The sequence below is a fragment of the Echeneis naucrates genome, chromosome 6 (genome assembly GCF_900963305.1).
Source record: "Echeneis naucrates chromosome 6, fEcheNa1.1, whole genome shotgun sequence".
NCBI lineage: Eukaryota > Metazoa > Chordata > Actinopteri > Carangiformes > Echeneidae > Echeneis > Echeneis naucrates.
In genome coordinates, this window is record NC_042516.1 from 17,693,411 (window position 1) to 17,712,831 (window position 19,421).

Here is a 19,421-nt window from a genome sequence, read left to right on the forward strand (position 1 = left end):
TAGTTCAGTATACACTTGTAACTGTGTAACGCATTGTTCCAGCTGAATTTTTGTCATTCCTAAACTTTTCCTTTAGCCCCATCATCTGGTCAAAAGTTTTACTCGCTCAATATTTAGGCTCCTGTGTTGAAATACTGCAAAGCTGGTGAAATTAACATCATGTGAAAAATAACTACATACATTTACAAGTACTGTACTTTATGTACAGTTGTGAGGGGCTGTAATCAAGCCCTTTTCATTTTATTTTACTATTGTACTTTTTATTCCATTATGTTGACTTTACTTTATGACTTTAGTACCTTAGCAGCTGTAAAGGCAGTCTAACCTTCACTTATATACACAACTCCACTAAACAAACACTGTTTATTAGAAAATAACGGAGTAATATGAACTATTATTTTTATTCAATAGAATTTGAACTGTGCTAATATCTACATAACACCTTGGGTTAATAAAAAAAGGTTAATATCATTGCGTCGGCATCCACAAGAGGTCGACAGTCACTCACTGTGCCCAAATTTTATTTTGGTGCAACATTTATATTTCACTTCCCATCTAAAGTCCAACTTTAAGAGAGTAAATGGTTTAAATGTCTTGAAATTGTTATTTATTGGCCTTTGCTCAGTTTGAGTGCTTTGTTACTCCTCATTATGTTTGAGTAAACCGCGACAGCATCTAGCCAAACATAATGTCAGTCAAACATAATAACAAACCAAATGACCACGTTGCTTAACGCCATGTGACTGAGTTGGCATTCCTCCTTTGGCTGTCTCTCTTCCAGAATTAATTGGTGCTAATAGTTTGTCGTTAGTGATGCCAACATAGTACATTTGAAGTGAATCAAAAGATCACTCTCGCTTTGTGTCCTCTGAAATCACCTCCGCTTTCACTGGAAGTTGATCTGTATTAAAATGCTGTATATGTGGGCACCGTTAAAGGGAGAAAAGCAAACAGGTAAAGAGCTGAAAACTTTCCGTCAGTATGCAGACTTCAAAAAGCCTGCAACTTTAGTCGTATTTGTACCTTTGCTTTCTTGGCACAAGGGGGCCCCATTTAATTCTAATTATTAGTTAATGTTAACCTTTTTTGTGTGTGTCACTGATGACTTCTCTCGATTCACCATGCAGCATTTCTTCAAAGAACAAAATTGGCCAAATATTAATGATTATGTTTACATCTTTGTGCTGCAGATCATTAAACCTCTGGCCTTTTCTCAATAATAAGCTCTGTCAAATGTGCATTCAGGAGGAAACTGCATGTGAAAGAGGGAAGCCCATGTTTTTTATACACTGATATACTACACCAGAGAAAGCCATGATGGTTGAGTGCCCTGACAGCTGCAAAGTATGTTTGTGTAGTCTCAGGGTGTTTTAGGGACTTTAGACGCCAAGCTTTGCTTTCCGTTGCCCACCCCATATTCAGTGGAAAGAGGAAAGTCCCAAATTGACCCTGGTAAGAAGAAACTGGTCTGAGGGTGGAAAGGATAAGGTTAAACTGTAGACAAGGAGGTGAGATGTGATTTGTGACTCTGTATTTGTCAGTGCGTGTCTGTGTAGACACATTTATTTAATCTTTTCTGGGTGTGATGATTAAACAGGGCCACACAGCATGGCAGCAACATGGCACTAACTGATTGGTCAGTCGGTTTGGATCCTCTCTCTGAATTACTTGTTTGTTTTCCTTATTCCTCCGTTGATAAGTTGGCAAGTTCAGGTCCAAATGTCATCGACCTGAGAAAACAGGTGAACTGATACATGAATGATCCCACCGCCACGTTGCATCTGATCCACTGCAACTTCCAAATCTTCCAAATCCAACGTGTTTTTCCTCGCATTGTTTATTTAGTGTATGAGAGATTTAAAAAAAAAAAAAAAAAAAAAGCATTTTGAGTTCATGACTCCAGCATGTTATTACCAGAAAGCTGCTATTTGCAGCCGGTCTGTATTGTAATGTGATCAGAAGAAAAGCGGCTGTTTTCTCTGTGTTTTCTGCTGATATGAAGCACCAAAATATATGATCAAAATAATATAAAAAACTGTTCCATGACATCATTAACAGGGTTCAGACAGGCTCAGAAAGGAAGTTTGGCTTTTGGTGTTTTGGTTTGTGCTACCCTGTTCATTTTTTATTTATTTATTTATTTATTTTAACCCTGATCTGGCGCTAATAATACTTTAAACTACTTACACTGCCAGTCAAAAGTGTGGACACACTTTACCACTCATGTCCAAACTTTAGCAACTCACTGAAGGGAACTTTATTTCCACACACTGAGGGGCATTTTCATACAGCATGCAGCCCGTCTGAAGCCTCAGTCACATCATGACACCCACAGGTCTCCAGCTCTAGTGTCTTTGCTTTAAATCAGACTGTTGCACAGTAACGAAAAGAAAAATGCACTTGACGGCGGTGAATGTGCAAAAAATAACCGGGGCTGGAAGCTGTTCAAACACGGTCACAGTAGCATCTTCAGTCGGTGACCCACATTGAGACTTTTCTAACCTGCAGTCTGCACGTCTTGTGCTCAAAAACACATGAGACGTGAAAAGCATCGATCCGTCTTTCCTCCCTGAAGTTCTTGAGAAATTCAGCAAACGTGTTTTGAACCTGCATGCAAAACAGACAGATGTCAGAAGTGTAGGAAATGCACAAATGATGTCGAAGCCAACGTGGTGCTTTCTCTTTCCATGCCCCTCTCAGACCTGATTGTTTTCGTTTCGGTGGGGACTGTGGAGCTCAGTACCTGCTTCGGGACACACCGCAGATCTCCATTAGTTTTTATTTGAAGATGAATCTCGGTGAATCTGAGCGCTCATCGAAAACACAGCGGTGACACACGGCGATGATTTGATCGCTGCCTGTTTCGTTTAGGGAATTTTTGCAAAGATTTCATGGACTGATCCCAAAAGTGTCACCGAGCGAGAAGCTGTCCTCTCTCTCTCTCTCTCTCTCTCTCTCTCTGTCTCTCTCTCTCTCTCTCTCTCTCTCTCTCTCTCTCCACACACACACACACACCTGAGACTTCTTCAGATCCAGAGCTCCTCGCCACCAGTTGATGCCGGGGATCATGACTATGAACGGTGACCACCAATCGGTCGCCACAGCGCCGCTGGATCTGCGCACCACGAACAGGAGGCGGGGGAGCGCCGGCTCCCGGAGTCCGGACTGCGGGCTGGAGACGCTCCGGCAGGGACGCTCTCCTGAACCCCCCGCGTCCATCGGGACGACCGGCGGCTTCCGTCCCGCAGAGACGAGCGCGTCGGACTCCGGGGCCGGCGGTCCTCGGAAGCGGTGCGCGGACAACTCCTCCATCTCCCTTCCTTTTAGAAAACGCCGGATTCTCGCGGTGCCGGAGCCGCAGCCGGAGACCCAGGCGCAGCCTGCTCCACCTCACAGCGGAGATCGGCTCTCCTCTGCGGATAACACGGACTGGACTCCCCGGGAGCAAAGGACCGCGGAGGGGCACAGAGTTGGCGTCGCACCGGTGACTCCCAGGCGGATAGAAGAGACACAGCAGAGTCCGGAAAGATGTCCAATGCATCCTTTCCTTCATTACAGTGAGCATGTTCAACGTTTATTCTCTCAGACTTAGTGTTTAAAAAGACATTATAATGTTGCTGCAGAGAGTCACAGTCACAGTAGAGATTTGCTTCCCTGTTCATCTAAGAAACTTTATTTGTGAGATTAATGTACAGTCTGTCTGTGTGTGTGTATGAATTCAGATTCTTTATAATAGCATGACAGAGTGAGAAATTAGATTTCACACACAATAGCTGTGTGACAACTGAAAGAACAGACTCTCAGTTGGTGCAGCAGCTACAGCTGAATCAACGAGAAACTGCCCAGTCAGCAATAATCCTCTACACTTAAGTCTCCTGCAACTCATAACTGAACTCTCTGCTTCCACACAGGGCTGCACACACGGTTGTTGGTCATCTTTTTCGTTTTGTGTTTGTTGCTATGGTTTCGCTTTGTGCTTTTTCAATCTGTATTTCCTCAATTTTCAAATCTTTCTTTGTCTTTCAACCTCCCTTTCTGAATCATCCATGTGCAGGTCATTATCCTGTGTACTGTGTGGCTCCTCTCCCCGAGCCGAGCCATCATTTTGCTCACCAAACCAATAACCTGCGGGCTGGTATCGCTCAGGCTACACATCAGGATGAAGATGGAGACACGTATGTTCATATTTTTTATTCTGCCTGTCGCTTTCTTTATGTATTGGCCGTGATTACCTCATCCATCCATCCATCCATCCATCCATTCATTCATTCATTCATTCAATCAATCATCGACCCAGCCATCCATCACATACCCAAATAATGTATGCTTACAATACACTTAAAAGATTACTGTGATTCATTTACCTCATACACATTTTCATAATAATCAGATTTTAGTCAGACGACAGAGCTGGCAGTTGAAACTTGGCACAATCGCAGCTCTGACATCTCACCCCTGTCATGAATATTCATGAGATTTCCAGCAGACTGAGAGGATTCAGTGTCACAGAAGACAACTCATTTGCATTTCCCAATGTACAGGCCAGGAGTTTGAACTTGTGATAGTCCGTCTCACTTGTGTGACAGTGATAAGTCCGTAATAGTTCAAGTTTAATATGGAAGGCATTTCTAACTTGTGAGTGGTGAATTCCTGAATGAAAACAAGAATTAGAGCCACATTTTTAACAAAAATCTAATTCTGTGAAGAAAGTATAACTTTAAGGTGGCATGTGACACTGAATATCAGCACCGTATGATTAGATCAGTTAAACATTATGTAAACTACCCAATGAAGTTTGTATAATTGTGTCTGTTTGTCTGCCAGCTTGACGCTTGCACAACTTAAAGTGCTTTATCAAGAAAGGAAACTTAATGTTGTTGTCATAAACAGTGAAAACGCAGTGGTCACATAATTAACAAGCAAATACAAGAGAGTGACTATGTGGACTCAAACAACAGGTGAAGGGTGCGATGCACAGCCTTGTTGTGGTTTACAAGATGTCTGCAATATCATCTCAGTTCCTTTGTGAATCACCTTGTGTTGTGTATTGAGCAGGTACAGTCAGTGACCCATCTTCATGTTAGAGTAGATTCTTAACCTTTGTTTCACTTCCTAAATGGCAAAACTGGTTCAGTACATCAGGAATGATTCAGCAACTGACTATGGAGAAATGATTTCATTTGCATGCCTGTTGAACAACACTTAATTTTTGGCCGAGTCTCTCAGGGTGTACGGTAAGAGTCTGGAATGAGAGTACTGTGGTCAGGACGCTGGAGAGGTTTTTTTACATCACATGAATGCAAATATTAAACTTTAACGCATGGCTACTTTACTTTGTCTAAAGAGTTACCATCCACCCACACGCCAACTGAAATGACAAACTGATTCAAGAACACACACACCCACACGCACATCCAAGGGACTCATGTGATTGAAAACAGAGAATGTCCAAGAATTGAACGGCACTTTTACGTTGTGGTTTAAAATAATATCGGCATCATTTGCATCCATCAGACGGAAACTTATGCTGACCATATTTTGCAGAGCCTTAAGTCATGTGACATATCACAACTGCTTCAGTTCTTGTACTGTATTTACATCAGATACTAAGTGCAATACAACGTCTGTTATTAACAGGCACAGGCCCGGGAAATAGGATGTATGCAATTTATAGACGTGCAAAGGTATGCACACTTCGTGACCTCTGTAACACCGCAGCCAACTTGACTTTATTTCCCACGTGTCATTATAATACATTGTTAAGAGCAACCTACAAGAATGTAATCCAAAGGTGCAAGGCAGACACAAAAACAAAATCAAAAGTTGATATGAACACTATCTTAATTGCTGACACTTAATACAACAAAGCTGCAGTGGAGAGACTTTTCTCAAAATCTACACACTTTGTATAAAAGCAGAGTCCTTGCTGGTGTAGTATCTTCTTTTTGCTCAGAGGCAGTTTGTAACTTTGTGTGAATTCTGCAGAAACATTCTCAGCCCCCCGTCCCTTTTCACACTACAAGAGTGTGTGTGTGTGTGTGCATGCATAAAATGCACGCAGGCATAATTGCTCTTACGTCAAAGAGATGCTCATCCTCTGTTCTCAACGCCTCTGAGCCCCTTTAGTTTCGGGAAAACCAGTGACTGCTAAGGTTTGAGGTTTTTCTCAGGTGTCTTTCTCTGCCTCTTTTCTTCTCTGTGTTTTTAGATGAATGGGCTCAAAAAACCCAAACATCCGCACCTCACTTCCTCATTTACCGCTTTCTCTCTATCAGCTCCATCTCTCTCTCTCTCTCTCTCTCTCTCTCTCTCTCTCTCTCTCTACGTTTCTGTGTTATGTGTTGCAGTGCCATAGCAGCTTTCTGTATGTATAATGTGATGTGTTTATTTTCTCACAGTTCCTACAAACAAATTCCCCAGATGCTTCCAGTCAGTCAACTTTCAACCTGTGTATTGTTCTAATTATTTGCAAAGTTGAAAAGATATTTTTGAAACTATCGCTGGTTACGCTGGCATGAAGACCTAATAATCTGCTATTCATGCACATTTTGTTTCAGCCCGTGATTGACATAAATGTAAAAATTTGTTTTTTTGAAAGGAAAAAGCCCAGCCCAATTTCCTCCTAGCCATGCTTGCATTTCTATGTGGCTGTATTCAAAACATTGTGGGGTTTTGGACGAGCATGTTTACAACAGCTCAGCAACGTGCTAGCAAATATGCTAAAATGCAAAATTCGTTTTTGTGAGTAACGCCAACCATGCAATCCTCAGCAGCAACCTTTTGCTACTAAACCCAACGCACAGTCTCAGTGATTCCAATCAATAAGTGAGGAAGGTTGTCCCATACATACGCTTTTTAAGTCATACAATAAATATCTCTCACTTGGTGGCACTAGAGAGAGTGAAAGGCAGAGAAAGAGAGAAAAAAGGATTATCAAGATTAGGCAGGTTTATCTGTAACCATGGATGTCTTCACAGATGTTGGCATAAATCCACTGACATTCTAAGGTATTTCCCAGGTTAAGTGTCATTTCAACCTGCTGTTGCTGAAATTGAAGCGATGAAGTTTATTAGGATTTGTCCTCTGGTGTAACATTTATGCAGATGAATGTTCGTAAAGACCAATCTACTGCTCAAATAGCTGCTTTCATATGAGAGCCTAAAGGGCTTCAGTCGCACTCACTCATCAACTCTCTGTCTGACTCAAGGTTAAAACTGAGTGTATTACTGTAAAATGCACGGTGGTGGGTTCTCACAGCTGAGTATTTTTTTTTTTTTTAAGGATAAACTCATTCGAATACATACGCACTGTAGCTGACATTTCTTGATAACCGGAGTGCAGCACCTCATCACTTGTCTTTTGTTTACTATCCACACGTACAGACACATCATCCCTGTTGCTCAGCTGGTCCTCAGACCAATGAATATGTTTGGCTTCAGTTTGATTATTCAGTTTAGCTGTGCTCTCACCCTCCATACCAAACAGGATACCGCTTGCACTGCCTTCAGTGTCAGCCTTCTCTCTCTCTTTTTTTTTTTGCACTCTTCTTTTTCTCTCACACAAAAACACACAATTACATGGAGAGTGAGTGAGCTCGGGACTCCTACCTGCGTCAGTGCCACTGTGCCTGGGGTTATCTGGGGCTGTGGTCTGCCCCACTTCCAGGAACTAGAGACAGTACAGTTTCATCTTAGGAGAAAAAGAGAGATGGATGCAGATAGAAGAAAGCACACAAGAGAGAAAGAACCTCAGGGCTCCTTGAAGCAAACTATTGATTGCAATTACTTGAATACTTTCTGACTCTTTCTTGCATTTTGCTTTGCATTCATCAGGGTTTTTTTTTTTTTTTTTTTTGCATTCATCTGGGAATCGTTCGCCCTTCAGAGCTAATGATGTCAAATGTTGTTGTCATATCTGAACTACCTCTAACTATACTTAATACAGTTTGGGTTAAAGCCAAAGATGAATAGCTGATAGCATGTACAGTAAATATAACCATACCATGAGACCTTTTTTTTATATACAGATTTGTGATGAATGTGATGAGCTCATTTACAGGAACAGGGACCAACTGAGGAAAGAACTGCTGCTCTGACTCCTGTTAAAATATACAAAGTTCTGCTTTTTGTTCTGATGTAAGGAACAAATCAGCTGATTGTTTTTGTAGTTGCAGTTTCATCCTTGTCTTGCTATTACAACTTTGAAGTCTTTACTCACACCTGGTAATTAATCTTTATGCTTGTTCATGCATGTATATACACATGCACACAGAAAATGTGAAATTTTACATTGTTTTTTTTTTTTGTAGCAGTTATTGTAACTTCTTAATTATATACACAAACACAATGGGGGCATGACTGTTTTTTTCTGCAACTATCAGCAGTGTTGGCACTTGCTTATCCTTCAGATTAATAGGCCGCAAGTATTATTCTGTTCATACATGCCTTCTTCGAGTTGTCAAAGAATTTGAGTGTCTCTACAAGGAATGAAAAGGCTATATAAACTGCTCTCATGTGGTTTGAAGAGATTGTTGGAGTAATGTGGTGCTGTAGCGCTGTAATGAGGTAGTTAGATAGAAACCTGGATGGATAAATACAGAGAGGACTTTTCACAGTGATTTTGATGAAATTTTGCAGGAAAGTATAGTTGTTGTGTGCAGATGTGTACCTTAGCACTACATTTTGTTACCACGAAACTGCCATTATTAATGATCCTTGTTAGTGGGACACAGAACTAAGAGGAAGTGCTGCAAGTGCTTTTGTCACTGTGAGAACTTTTTGACCTCAAATTCAGTGCAACGGTACTTTTAACTTATTCTAAAGAAGCGTCCCTATTTCCTGTTGCACAATTATACTGTATTTCTGATTCTGACTTATCCATTGGATGAGCTTGATTCAGTGACCCTACAAAAAGCCCCAGTCAAAAACCATACAGCTTAATGGTTAGATTTCACAGCATGCAGATTAATATTGAGGGAAAAAAAGTGCTAACATTGTTGCTGACAACAGGAAGTGACATAAAACCAGTCTGGCTCTTACTGGAAGCTGCTTCTTCTGACAGTATAAAAAAATGTGAAATCTGTTTTCTGCAGCATGCTGTCCTCGGTTTCCTGCTCTTCCCTGTCCTAAAGTTTGGTCTGTGTTTGTTCTTTCGCTTCATGCAGAGACCACAGATAGTGCTTTCCCCTTTAGTCTCGATAAGGGTGTGATAAGAATACTATGAGTCATGCCTGACATCTGTAGAGCTCATTGGTACGAGTGTTCAGATAAAGTAATCAAGTGGAAGCTGCTTATCTGATTACAAATCTCTTACAGATCACAACTGAAATCTTTTACCGGTCAAATTTTATGGCACTGAAATTCTTTTTTTCCCATCCCAAATTATTTGTAACGACTTGGCTTCAGTCAACTAAAGTAGTCGGCTGATTGCAGCACTGGGACTTAAATCCAGGAGAAATCCAAACTGGGTCTGTCCATGGTAAGAAAAGTTGCATCGTGATTGTTCAATCTGTGTGAAAAACATATAAGCTGATAGTTCAAGCTTCCAGAGGTCCCTGCTTTGTTTCATGTCTTTTAAACCACAAACCTGCTGTTCACCAACGAGATACAACTTGAAATTTGAAGGACTTTGATTGAGGATTGCTTTTATCACCTTTATAACAAGATGGGCTATAAGCAGTGTTTTGGCTCGGCTAAATTAACTGCTGGCTTGTCCTCAAATTTAACGGAAACATTTTATGGTCCGTTTTCTGTACAATCGGCATGAGACATTTTAACAAAGTGTCCAGTTATCACTATAAGCTGAAATTATGGCCGACTTTGTTGCTAACATGCAGGGATGGGAGTAACTTTTTAACAAAAACTTAGACTGTTATCAGTCACGCAACACATCCTCATGATTGCATCACGAAATAGTGCAGACACGAAATTGCCATGTTATTGTGTACATTACTGCACTGCAATATGTGAGACACATTATCAATGACATATGAAGGTCTGATTTGTTATTAAATATCAAGTCATGGACCGATCTGACTTTGCAAATGTTCTGAGTAAACAAATTGGCATTCTGATTCCAGCAAAACTTTATCCAGTGTATCACCATGCCAGTTAAGCCTGTACCACTTTTAAATTCCTTTTGAAATCTCTATTATCAGTAATAGCATTCTAACGAATAGGCCTCCATACTGGTCACGTTAGATCTTAGTACTGCTTTGACGCCATTGACCATAATATTTCATTACAAAGAATGGAACATGAAATTGGGATGAAATGAGCCTCACTAAACTGGTTTAAATCATATTTGTCACATAGATATCAGTTTGTTCATGTTAACAATGGCTCTTCCTCACAGACTGTAGTAAATCACGAGTTCCACATGGTTTTGTACTTGGACCAATCCTTTTCTCGATATATGCTTCCTTCAGGCAATATTATTAGGGAGCGCTGCATCAATTTTCATTGTTATGCAGATGATACTGAGCTGCACTTATTAATGAAGCTGAATTAAGCCAATCAGCTTGCCAGGCTTGAGGCATGTCTTAAAAGAAATAAAGGCCTGGATGATATGCAACTTTTTACTTCTGAACCCAGACAAAACTAAAGTAATTGTACTCTAAGCACCTTACACAAGCATTATCTGATCATTTAATCGCTTTGGATGACATTACTGGTATGTCCACACATTTTTTACCAGGACATGTCCTTTGTCCCCACATAAAACAAAACTGTAGGACATCCATCTTTCACTAGTAGCCTACAGTTGAATGTTATAGCTGAATTACTTTCTTTTTATGCTGCTACGGGTCTAGACGGCTGGGGAATGCACTGAACACCTCTTTCTTTTCTCTCTCCTCCATACACGTGTATCACACTATTACATGCTACAAGCTTTGTTTCCTTCCCATAGTCTGTGATTTTCCCTCCCGTCCTCTCTGTTCTGGTCCTCATCCTACAGGTAGTGAATCATCTCTGCTCACCTACTGTTGCAGGAGCTACCATTAATTATCATTAAACAGTATTAATAATTTCCATTATCACTTCCTCTGTTAAAAACAAAATTTTAATTTATCCATCTTCTATCGCTTATCCGTTTCTGGGTTTCGGGGGGTGCTGGAGCCAATCTCAGATCACATTGGGTGAGGGCGGAGAATCCCGTGGACAGGTCACCAGTCCATCACAGGGCCAACACACAGGGACAGACAGAGACCAACAACCACTCACACTCGAATTCAGACCTACGGACAACTTAGAGTCACCAGTTAACCCAAACATGATGTCTTTGGACAGCGGGAGGAAACTGGAGTATCCAGAGGAAACCCACACAGACACGGGGAGAACACAAACTCCACACAGAAAGACCCCAGGTCTGGGAACCGAACCTGCAAACCTTTTTGTTGTGAGGCAACACAAGTTTCACTTGCTGATAATATTGACCAATGTACATTTAGTGGTACTACGCATTATCCCCCTCTATATATTTTTGCTTGCAGTTTATTTTTACCAACCTTCCTCCCCTCACCACCACCACCTCGCTCTATCTCTCAACCCAACTGGTTGAGGTGGAAGCCGCCCACCCTTAGTCTGGTTCTACCTCAGGCTTCTGCCTCTTAAAGGAAGTTTTGTGTTGCCGTTGTTGCCTAGTACTTGCTCATAGAGTGATTTTTCAGGCCTCTACAAAAAATTCTCTAAAGACTTTTTGCTCTATGTGAAGTGCCTTGATTATTTGATCTTTTTATTTTCTTGCGTGCTTTCTTTTGTGTTCATTACAGAGCTCTACATATAGCTGTGGTGCAGAAGGAGCTGGCTGCTGTCTGCACACTGATTCAGCTTCTGCGGTGGGCACACAGAGGCGTTGATATCTACAACAACCTCCGTCAGGTGAAACAGATGCACTTTTGTTTTATTTTTGTCGATAAAAGCTTGCATGCACCCACATGTGCTATTATAGCCTTAAAACATACTAATTCATAATGTGAATGATGTAAATTGTTTGTCTTGCTGTCTCTTTTCTAGTAATAACAAATCTCAGTTTTTCATGTGATAAAAAATGTATATATAATAGAAAAGCAACTGGGAAATTCTGCACTGATAGCCACATCATGTAAAACACATTCCCCTGCCCTACCCTTTTGATAACAGCAACATGGAAAAGAATGAAAGAGGAAGTACCTTGGTTTCCTCCTTGCCTATCACTGTATTATAACACGCTGTTACAGTCGTGGTGTCTTAAAGTTATGCAAATGGAATTCACCCTTCCAGGTTTCTCCGACTGTATTTGCCATAAGTCCAAGCCATGCATATGCTGGGAAGGACTATGTGTGATTTCCAGTGTCCTCTGTCACAGTGTACAATGGTTTTGTAGTACAAGTTTAATAGTAGGATGGAATTTTTTTGTTTGCATGTAGAGTTTATCATGTTGTGAAACTCAGTAGAGAAGGTCAAGATGATTAAAGAGAATTGTCAGTCCAGTAAAATCCCATAAACCCTGGACTCATACCTCATGCCTTGGTCTGAACTAAAAACACGTGTTCAGACTGGAAAATTACACAAAATAACTAGTATTCTGTCTTATAATTAGCATGTCCGTCTGACTAATGTTTTTTGTCTTGGGCAACATTGGCTTTCTATGAAAATATTGATAAGCAAATAGACCCTATAAATATTTACTTAGTCTTCCGATGTGGCAACCTCAACCTAAATGGATTCAGTTGAGTGTAATGTGTACAAAGAATTGGCTTCAGTGTTTCCCAATTCTGGACTGTCCCAAACACTGACCTTGCACAAGCAGTTTCATCCCCCCCCACCCTCCAAACTTTGTTTCCACCTCCTCCCTTATAGTCTGTCAACTTTCTCTGTTCAACAGAGAAACCACCTGAGTCGTGTAAGCCTTTAGTTCTCAGGGCTGGGGTTTCACACCACACAGACACCATAGGCCCACTTACCAGAAATAATGCTGGTGTTATCATCGGCTGTTGTCTTTCCTCATCACATAAGGCTTGAAGGTTTTGTGATATCCTGTGTCTGCACTGTGTATGAAAATACACACACACATTAGCAAGCAAACACACACACACACAAACGCACGAACTCTGATATTTTCTGTGTATATGTATGCAGCTCTGTTTATATATATATGTGTGTGTGTGTGTGTGTGTGTGTGTATATGTTTGTGTATGTATTCATGCATCTGTATGTATAGTGGCAGTTTTACCCAAAAAAGGAGCTTTTCAGTCACAAGTCCTATCACAGTCATTTGCATACCAGATTACTGTGGTTTTGACTGAATACAACATTTATCAAATGAGGCCAGGGAACTTTTGTCCTTCTAAGCGTAAAGCTTACCAGGCAGGGCACATTGTCTGGCACTGACCCACTTCCCAAAACGCAAGATCAAAATAAAGTATAGTTTTTCCAATATTGATGACAAATCCTGAGTTTCTGTGGTTTGCAGATAGAACTTTTTGACTGAGTGTTACTATCAATACTGTAACTAAACAATAGTGTACACTGTGATACTACATCTGTTCACTCTACTACTATGATGATGGAGAGAGCTATTTGATACTCCCACACTGGTCATACTATCAGTATAGCTACACAGACATATCTATAGTACTTTTTGATGTGCTTGCTACAGCTGATGGTTATGTGCGTGGCAGTGACACTCGTGGGACTTGGGGACTGACTCCCCTGGGGCCACCCACACCGAAACATGTGCTGATGATCATGTGCTTTAGATTAAAGTATGCCACAATGCAGTATGAGCATGATCTGTAACCAACCTGAAATTTATTCTTTAGAGGCAATTCTGTCATTTTCTGTTCTGCTGAAAACGTTGTTGTTGAGAGTTATGTAAATGTATCAAAAATTTTTGTTTGCTAATGTGCATGCTGGCGTCATGCCATTTTATTTATTTGTTTTTCTTTCTGCGTGACTGTGCTGCATGAGTGCATGACGTCTGTGTGTGTTTTAGTGTACTTGTTCCGAGAAGTCACATGATCAACCCCCCTCCAACCTCCCTCCCCTGCTGTTTCTCAACCTGCACTGAGGTTCAGAGGGTAGTTTATAGGGACTTTCCCTTCTCTCTCTCTCTCTCTGCCTATCGGTCTTGCTTGCTCACTCCTGTCTCTTTTTTCATTTCTGTCACTGTATCTAAAAAGGAACAGGGTTTCTTACCATTACTGATCAACTGACTGATGCTATCAGTGGAACTGTCAACATCACTGACGTAAGAGTGCATGAAGTTTATTTGTGTAACATGACTTTCTTTCCCTCTCATTCTTCCCTGGAGATGAATTGTCTCCTTCTTTTTGCCTTCTGTGTTTCTTTTTGTTCGTCACCACCTCAAGCCTGGAGCTGTTCATGCCCAGAAACCACTTCTTTTCTCTTCTCATCTTTTCACCTCATTCATGTTGATCCACTCATTTTGCAGGAATGTGAGTGTGTGAGGACAGACACAAGGGAGAGAGAAGGGATTTTCCCTTGTTATCCTGTCTTCCCCTGTAGTCCCTTCTGCCTCTTCCGTTTCTTCCTCATTCCTACCCACTACACTCTTTTCCCTCCCTTCCCTCCCTTCCCTCCCTTCCTCTTATCTTTGCTGACTTTTTGTTTTAGTCATTTTTGAAGTCCTTTACTGGAATCTACGGCTAGACTCTACTAGCTCTAAGAAGTTTATTTTTAAAGCCATATAAGGACATATAAGGAGCTCTGGAAATAGCTCTGGAGAAGTTTCAACAGTGTAATGTGAAGAAGAAAAAGTATTATTGGCCACTTGTCATCGAGGTGGATTGACAGTGAATATACATACATATGTGGCTTTCACATTAGAATGTGATGCTCTGGGTGTGTGTGCGTGGGGGGGCGGGGGGGCTTTAGTGACTCATAGGATTCAAGGAAACAGGAGCTGAAGGGAGGAACACTGGCATTGACCCACTGAAGGAATTCCACAAAGATGCTCTCCCACAGCTGGACCATTTTTTTATAGCCTTTACTGGAACATACCCACATTTTGTGCACAGGCAGATACACACTGACACACGCAGTCACACAATAAAGTAGTAATACAGCAAAAGTGAAACTTGGAACAGCACTATGTTCCTGATTACTGTTTATTTCGTGTAATTTGAATACCAGCTAAAAAGTCCTGGTTAAAAGACTTCCCCTTATGATTAAACTCATGCGTTAGACTGTCAGTGCCTTCCCTGACCAGAGATGAAATAATTATCAACAGGACGGTACATGCTGACCTCACCCATAGGAATATCCTAGGTTGCTCAAGTGGTCTAATTCAGCACTGCATCAGCCTAGTGAACTGTGTGTCACTGCTGACTGTTTGTCCTTCAGCTATAAATTCTGTATGAATATGCATGCACGTGCATGCCTACATAAAAGTAGGAATGTGAAAAAAACACATATGCCTATACGTCATGATCTTCTTTTGAGAGGTAATGACATTAGAAGATCATGGTTTCTTGTTTGTTTACTTTAGGCGTTGGCAGGACTAACAAGAACTGTTTTATTGTGTCCCTGACCTTTACCCTGTAGAACAGGTTAGTTTTGAAATGTGGCCTTTACTATAAATAATAACACTCTTCCTCATTTACAAGAATTTGGTCTCATTTAATATGCTTATGGGAGTGTTCCTTATAGAAATGTAATATTCTCACAGTGGAAATGTGATATTTGACAGATACTGAGTCGTACTGAGACTGTAGAAGTGCTTGGAGGCAGATTTGTTACCATTGAACAGAATCAGGTTAGCTGTGGCCTGTTTTACAGTCTTTATTCTCAGCTTAACTAGCTGTCTCAGGGCTCTGGGTTCATATGGACTATATAAATATGAATTGGTCACTCTTCTCATTAAACTAGCCACCATGAAACGAGTAAATGCATTTCCCTAAGAGTCAGAGGTGGAGATATGCTTTTCAGGTCATTAACAAAAAATGATTGCCTTTCGCAATGAGGATCTGGAATTTCCACTACGAAAGCTTTTACTGACAACAGCGATACTCAGTCCCTTGTTTTGAAATAATGGCATCTATACAGTCCCAGAATATTTTTATTGCAGCTTGTTAGAGAGGAGAATAATTCCTTCTGATAATAGTTTCAAGTGTGAATCTTATTCACTACTCACCATGCTCTCTGAATACAACTACATACAATACTGTCTTGCATTACATTGTGAAAAATTAAAACCATTTTGAGAGGCTGAAAATTGCCTTTTGTGGTTATGTACCCAATTACACTGGTTTGTCTAAACTGTCCCTCCTTAAACCTCTCTCCTTCAGACGCCTCTCCACCTGGCAGTGATAACCCAGCAGATGAACATGGTGGAAGTTTTGCTGAATGCAGGAGCTGACCCTGCTGCCTTGGACCGCAATGGCCAAACAGCACTTCACCTCTGCTGTGAATACAACCAGCGAGACTGTCTAGCTGCCCTGCTCTCTCAGCCCATACCTCCCACATGCTTGGAGAGTAGAAACTATGAAGGTAAGTTGTAGTTTACTGAAATAGTTCCTTGATTAATCGAATATGTTTTTTGACAGATCAAAACTGGCTCCTGGGTCTTGATTAATTTCGTCTTCATTTCATCTTTACAAAGCCATTAACAAATAAGGAGTAAATCATAAAATTAATTAAAAGGCACTAACAACCTATATTTTGGCCTTCATCATCACTTGGCAAAAGGAATTATCAAAGATCAACAAAATAACCAGAGCCCACCATAGAGACAAATATATTAGTTTCCTTGCATATTAGTTTGCTGTGAAGGATGTGAGAAAAGGGCACGCATGTTCAGGTAGGGCTTGGTTGTTTTGGGTGTGTGGGTGGGAAGAGAATAGGACATTTCCTTCCTCTCTGGACTGGTGTCAGCATACTGTTGTCTGTCTATTTCACACGTGTATGAAAGCTTTTTTTGTTGTGAAAATCAAAACCTTTTACAATGTCTATTTTTTTAAGTAGAGATGAGTTTGTATGTGATCAGATCACATTGAATACAGTGAATTACGCCAGTTTCTTTCCATGTCACTCATGTCTTTCCAAAACTGCTTCTGCTCTTTATCTTGCATATTTCCTGAACATCAGTATTTTCTCTAAATGAGCCTAAGCTCTTTCTTTATCTCTGTTGTCAGGGTTGAGCCCACTACATCTGGCTGTGTTACGGGGCCATAAAGATTTAGCCAGAATGCTGCTTGAGGCTGGAGCTGACATCAATGCAATGGTTTGTGCCACACTGAGTCAGCACTGACTAGGTTTCATGACACTGAAAATGCTACATTTACCATTTCTGTGTCACTTTCTCATCTTTTTTTTTTTTTTTTTTAAATCAGGACATCAAAAGTGGCCAGAGCCCTCTTATGCATGCGGTGGAAAGCAACAACGCAGACATGGTCCACTTCCTCATTGAGGTAATGAGTGTGTGTGGGGAGAGAAAGAGTTGTGACTCAGCTCCCTTTGGTCAGGCTGGTTTTCTCTTTCCACCTAATTAGCTGAATTATGTTGTGTCCCGTTCTTTTCTAGCTTAAGATAAGCCCTTCAAATAATTCAAGCAAAGAATATCTATAGTTTAGCTATTTGTCAGATCACAGAGATGTGTTGTAAATGGACAGAATTATCTTTTCTCCGTCCTCCAGCCCCTTTTTCATGTTACTATCACCATAGCTTTATCTTTTGTTTCACTTTCTGTGCTTAACTGTGTCTACTCTGACTTCTAACATGAATCATATCCGAATTGTCTTCTTCTGTTTTTCTGTCGCAGAATGGCTGTGATGTCAACAACCAGTCATACAGTGGGAATACAGCCCTGCATGGCGCCTGTGGTCGAGGTCAGGTGGACACAGTGCGGCTCCTGCTGAAGAGCGGGGCCGACAGCAGCCTAAAAAACTACCATAACGACACCCCTGTGATGGTGGCCAAAAACAAGAAAGTGAGTGAGGAGATAATGGGCTTTCAGATTACATTTTAATCTGTTGTTTGCTTTAGCCTTTTTGCAGTTGTGAAATACTACTCTACAACGATTCAGATAGTGGTCTAAAGCAGTGAACTTGAATGTGGTTACTAAATTAGTCACTTTCAAACCACTCACTGTAACTTTATGATGACAAAAACTGCTCATTCGTTACTTTAATTATGCCAACAAGATGTGCAAACACATGCAAGACCTACTTGACTCAGTTGTATTTAGAATGATAAGAAGAAATGGTTAGAACAACGATGGTAAGTAAATGTGTGTATCCTTCCCTCTAGAGGCCAAACCTGAATGGTACAGTGCTTTTCTCTCCGATGGTGCTTAATCACTCAAGATCACTGGAATCCTCACTGTAGTGCATGCACACAGAGTTGTAACAGACTGGTGATATTTTCCAGATAGCAGATGTATTGCGAGGCAGAGGCTCCAAGCACATAAGAGTTCAAGAACAACATAGTGTGTTGGTCTCGCCACATAGGAGCAACTCCACAGAAAATGGTGAGGACGCGCACACTGTCGCACACCCAAGGTTGTCTGGCAAGTCAAAACACAATTTTTTGTTAATGCCATCTGCCTCTCCTTCAGGGTCTCCATCTCCCAGCCAGAGTCGTGGATGTTCACCTTCTACCACACCGCACACCCCTCATCATGGCCCCTCCCATTCTCCTGCATTTTCAATGTACTAGTCCACAGTTATTGCCCAGAGCAATTTGTAACTACCTCTGCAGAGCCGACGGAAAATACTCAAGAATCCAAAAAAGACCCAGAGGAAAAGATCCCAGCAGTGGGTAGACTGACCAGCTATTACACTGCCAGTGAAACTCAGACTCACCCTGTTTTCTTGGATTTCACCTTGAAGGACTGTGGACATCCCTCCTTGGGGTGTTGATACGTGGACAAAAGCCTGCTCATGTGAAGGCTGTACTGAGCATGCTCTTCCTCTGTGACTGCGAGCAAACATATCAGTGATCAGCTCTACTATTGTGACTTTGCGAGTCTGCTTATTGTAAAGCTTTACAGTGTTACTTTCCATACTCCACGCTGCACAGTCCAGACTCAAGATTCAAGGTCCTGCATTTGTCATCTCTCCTCGTATTTATAAAAAATAGAAATACACACGTCGAAGCCAAAAGATGTTCCTCACCAGCTTCTGACAGTGCCAAGAATATCACCAAAAAAAGCCCTCCTCTCTGCTCCCTTTGTCATCTTGACAACTTGACCTTTTGGACCTGTTTGGACCTGTTTGTGTGCATATGTGCTTTTACACGTGTGTGTGTTGTTTCTCTCTCTGACAGAAGTTGTAGATATTTTTTAATAGAAAAGTTGTCTAACTGATTGTGTCGCCCTGTTTCTTCGCCGTCTCTCTCAGTGACGTTGTGTGAATTTGAAAGCAGCGCTGTGATTGGTCAGCCGGGCTCTCCCTGAAAAAAAAAAAAAAAAAAAAAAAAGAG

General features: G+C 41.2%; 1 protein-coding gene across 1 annotated transcript; it reads left to right on the forward strand.

The window, feature by feature from the left end:
• Window positions 1-2,412: 2,412 nt before the first annotated feature.
• Window positions 2,413-19,418, forward strand: bcl3 (BCL3 transcription coactivator). Its single transcript, XM_029503870.1, has 9 exons — window positions 2,413-3,557; window positions 4,055-4,175; window positions 11,771-11,879; window positions 16,289-16,490; window positions 17,135-17,223; window positions 17,333-17,410; window positions 17,761-17,928; window positions 18,369-18,468; window positions 18,556-19,418. The coding sequence occupies exons 1-9, from the start codon at window positions 3,056-3,058 to the stop codon at window positions 18,654-18,656; spliced, it is 1,470 nt and encodes a 489-aa protein (XP_029359730.1). The 5' UTR covers window positions 2,413-3,055; the 3' UTR covers window positions 18,657-19,418.
• The last annotated feature ends 3 nt before the right edge of the window (window positions 19,419-19,421 follow it).

What these genes read in the sequence shown, in the direction of transcription:
- bcl3 (XM_029503870.1), top strand. Translation starts at nt 3,056, where the DNA reads ATGCCGGGGATCATGACTATGAACGGTGACCACCAATCGGTCGCCACA. An exon ending in GAGCTGACATCAATGCAATG is followed by an intron (nt 17,224 to 17,332) that starts GTTTGTGCCACA and finishes TTTTTAAATCAG; the next exon opens with GACATCAAAAGTGGCCAGAG. An exon ending in GAGCAACTCCACAGAAAATG is followed by an intron (nt 18,469 to 18,555) that starts GTGAGGACGCGC and finishes CCTCTCCTTCAG; the next exon opens with GGTCTCCATCTCCCAGCCAG.